The 3,703-nt window shown below is 41.8% G+C and overlaps 1 protein-coding gene across 1 annotated transcript; it reads right to left on the bottom strand.

Annotated features, from left to right (window-relative positions):
* Positions 1-828: 828 nt before the first annotated feature.
* Positions 829-2,257, bottom strand: LOC131024224 (universal stress protein PHOS32-like). Its single transcript, XM_057953734.1, has 4 exons — positions 1,950-2,257; positions 1,699-1,808; positions 1,497-1,615; positions 829-1,082 (listed from the first exon to the last, which is right to left on the bottom strand). The coding sequence occupies exons 1-4, from the start codon at positions 2,125-2,127 to the stop codon at positions 1,004-1,006; spliced, it is 486 nt and encodes a 161-aa protein (XP_057809717.1). The 5' UTR covers positions 2,128-2,257; the 3' UTR covers positions 829-1,003.
* Positions 2,258-3,703: the final 1,446 nt, after the last annotated feature.

Genomic DNA, 3,703 nt, shown 5'->3' with positions numbered 1-3,703 from the left:
AATTGGGCCCTCAAATTTTGGGAGCCCTGGGCCGTCGCCTGGGCTCGCTCGCCCTGGCCGCCGGGCATCAGAGAGGGGCCGTTTCGAGCGCCATCTTTACCGCTGGAGACGCCCATGCCCAGGTAGAGTAGGCGGGTTAGCGGAGGCGTCGACCATGCATCTCTCGGTGTTCTCGTTGCCGCTCGATTATGGTGTCGCCGGGCTCCATGTAGGCGGAGAGCGCGGCAATCCCCAGCCTTGCCGAGGATAATGACGGAGCGGGGCTTCTGCGAGTAGCTGGCCCTCGCGGTGGATGGCGATCTAGAGTTTTGTCGACTTTGGAGGTGGTGCGGTTGTAGATGGAGATCAGGAAGCCTTTCTCGGCGATATATATTGAGGGCTAGGTTCTGCCCCATCACGGCTTAACCCGCGAGACCGATTTGCGCTGACTCCATTTGTAGCTTAGTGGTGGCGCCGCTGCAGCTGATTCTTCGGCGGCGACGTAGGCGGTGGGGCAGTCGGTGGTGGAGGTGGGTTATTGGTGCTGGTGATGATTTTGCTGATCGAAAGTGTCGTTGGATTGAGAATTTGAGAGAGAAATAGAGGGTGAGGTGGAATTAAAATTTTAATTTTAATTTCTTTTTAAGATTTTGAAAATGCAAACCACGTCATTTTGATTGATTTTGTCATGTCAATTTTAATTTTGACTAATTTTTATATATGAAAAAATTACAACAATTCTTAAATTTATTTATTTTTTAATAATTTTCAAAATTTGTGAGAAAAATAAAAAACGATTTAACCGCCGATAACCCAAACTAAATTAATAAATATAGCAAAAGTAAGAAATAAAATCTAAATACATCGCGATCATATATCATAGAAAAGAATGAATTGGTTTAGCATACATATAATCATTTTATTTGATAATTGAATGCTATATAATGAAAATTGGGTACTCTACGACCACCATTATTGCTCACATTGCATCGACAATAGCATCGGGAAATCGTGAGCTAATTTATTAGTCACTACTTTTCACAACGGTAACCGGACAAGGAGCATTGTTCACCACATAGTTGCTAACACTGCCCATTAGCACCCTGTAAAGTTTACACAAACAAATTTAGTTAATACATATATTACTATTGCACGTTCTCATCATAGGAAAAAAAAAAAAAAAAAAGTTGGCAGGCACATGGAAATTTATTGATAACAATTCAAACCCAAAACTCGTGTATCTCGAGCGACAAGTGAAGTAATTTGGACATAAATTGTGTTAATTAGTTATTCTTTTAGTGGGAAATTTTTGTCATGGTTCGTGGTACTAATCTTTGCATATTTCTCCCCGTCACGAAATAATGACAAAAAAAAAATGTCTGACAGATGGGAAATATAGTGATATACAATGCTAAAACTTGGATATAAATTGATTAGCTAGTAGTCTGTGTAGTTGATGAGGAAATCATAAATATATTTGTATTGTTATCATGTCGAATATAGAGTAAGAATCGAACCTTTGGATCTTGCCAAGGCCTCTATTGCCAATGACAAGGGAGTCAAGAGGAATGTTGTCAACTGATTCACATAACTTTTCACGAGCATCGCCCCAGTAGATTTTCAAGAGCACAACTATCTGATATTTTCAACCACAATATACATATAGTCAATTTTATAAAAACCTTGATTTTTAAAATTGAAATACAAAAAATAAAGTACCTCTTTTTGCTTTGATGCAGTGGTGACGATGTCTAATGATTCAGTATCAGGGCTAATGCCGTACTTCTTCATGATGACGGAGTTTGTGAAATCGCTCAACGGAATAAGGGCTAACAATGATAATTAAGCAAACAAACAAACATTTTGGTTATAGTAAGAGTATGTAGGCACTAATAAGGTAGCGTGGAAAATGAAAGTTGAAACGCTGTGACATTGAAGAAAAAGAAAAGGAAAGAAAGAAAGGGACGTACGTGAGCCGGTGGCTTCCCAGAGCTGCATCTCGCCCGATTCATAATGACAGTCTGGGCGCACGACCACCATAATCAGGTGGTCACCCTTCCTCGACAGATTATCGACGGCCCATCGCAGAGCTTTTCTGCTGCACGGCGAGAAATCTACAGCCACGCCTACTCTCCTCGTGTCTCCCATTCTCTCTCTAAAACTACTACCTATGTTTATTCACACATTACGCATGTTTATAGTTATAGGAGAGAGATGCCACTTTTGAATTAGTCATGGATCAGAATTTATTTGCGCCCTTGCTTTTGCACCATCCATTTTCAGAATTTATACTTACAAAATGCTCTCATATATATCCACAAAAATGCATACGTTAACAATATATCACCAACCAACATGCACTAGAGTGGTTTGGTTAATTCTGTCAAAGAATTCAAACCTACTAAAATCCACATCCAATCTATCTATGTTGGTATCATATGCAAATCCATACAATAATACCAATGCAGCGGAAACAATTTATAACGCACATACAACCGAGAAACGTCCCCAATCTTTAGCAAACAAGAAAATCTCCACAAGTAATCAAGATTATATGCAAGACGATAAATGAGACAAGAGATTTACGTGGTTCGGCAAATGCCTACGTCCACGGGAGCAACACCAATCGTAATATTGAAGAACTCCGACGATTCGCACAACCCGCGAACTCGTCACACAATGAATCGAGAATTACACCCAAGATGAGATCAACCTCTCACTCTCGTACACTCTCAAACCCACGCTGGAAAAACCCTCTTCAAATACCTCACAATCACTCGTGTATATCACACCCCAATTCTTCTGCAAGAGTTTTTCTCTCACAGCTCTCTCTGCTCTCTTCTATCGAAAATGAAGAAGCTACAGAATAATGCTCTCTCTCTCTCCTTACAACTTTCACTACGGAAAAGAAGTCAACAAAGGAAAAGCAAAAAGTAAAAGCAGAAACTTTTGTCTGCCACCAACAATTCTCCACCTCGTACTTCATTTGATAAACCTCAAATGTAGGACGAATACGAGCACCGCCCACGAACATGGACACCCGTACAAGCTGCACCAATCCATGGTTGCCTACATACCCAATCCAGGGATCAAGCTCCTGTAGTTCGAACACAAAAGGATAAGCTCCACCTCACCCCAACACCGCCCCGAAAGGCTGCCCCGTTTGATTATCAACACGGGTTGATATGTAGCAAGTCCAAACAGTGTTTAAACTTACCACCCGTCACCACCTTGGTTAACATGTCTGCTGGATTTTCATCTGTGTGCACTTTCATAAGAGAAATATCACCTTCCTCTATGACATCCCGCACAAAATGATACCTGATATCAATATGCTTGGTACGAGCATGATGAACCTGATTCTTTGCCAAATGTATAGCACTCTGGCTATCACACCACAGGTCCACGCGATCCTGCTTAATCCCAAAATCACCCAGAAGACTCCACAGCCACAAAGCTTCCTTAACCCCCTCTGCCAAAGCCATGTACTCAGCCTCGATAGTGGAAAGAGCCACTGTAGCCTGCAACATCGATCTCCAACTAACGGGGGCACCGTGTACACAGAACACATATCCCGTAGTAGATCGTCGTCTGTCTAGATCACCCGCATAATCCGAGTCCACAAACTCATTAACCTGACATGTATTTCCACTAAAACACAATCCTGTGTCGCTGGTACCCTTCAAGTACCTAAGGATCCACTTCACAGCTTCCCAGTGTGTCT

Source organism: Salvia miltiorrhiza, chromosome 5, assembly GCF_028751815.1.
Source record: "Salvia miltiorrhiza cultivar Shanhuang (shh) chromosome 5, IMPLAD_Smil_shh, whole genome shotgun sequence".
Lineage (NCBI taxonomy): Eukaryota > Viridiplantae > Streptophyta > Magnoliopsida > Lamiales > Lamiaceae > Salvia > Salvia miltiorrhiza.
Note: the sequence above shows the minus strand (reverse complement) of the source record. Positions and strands in the feature narration are given on the sequence as shown.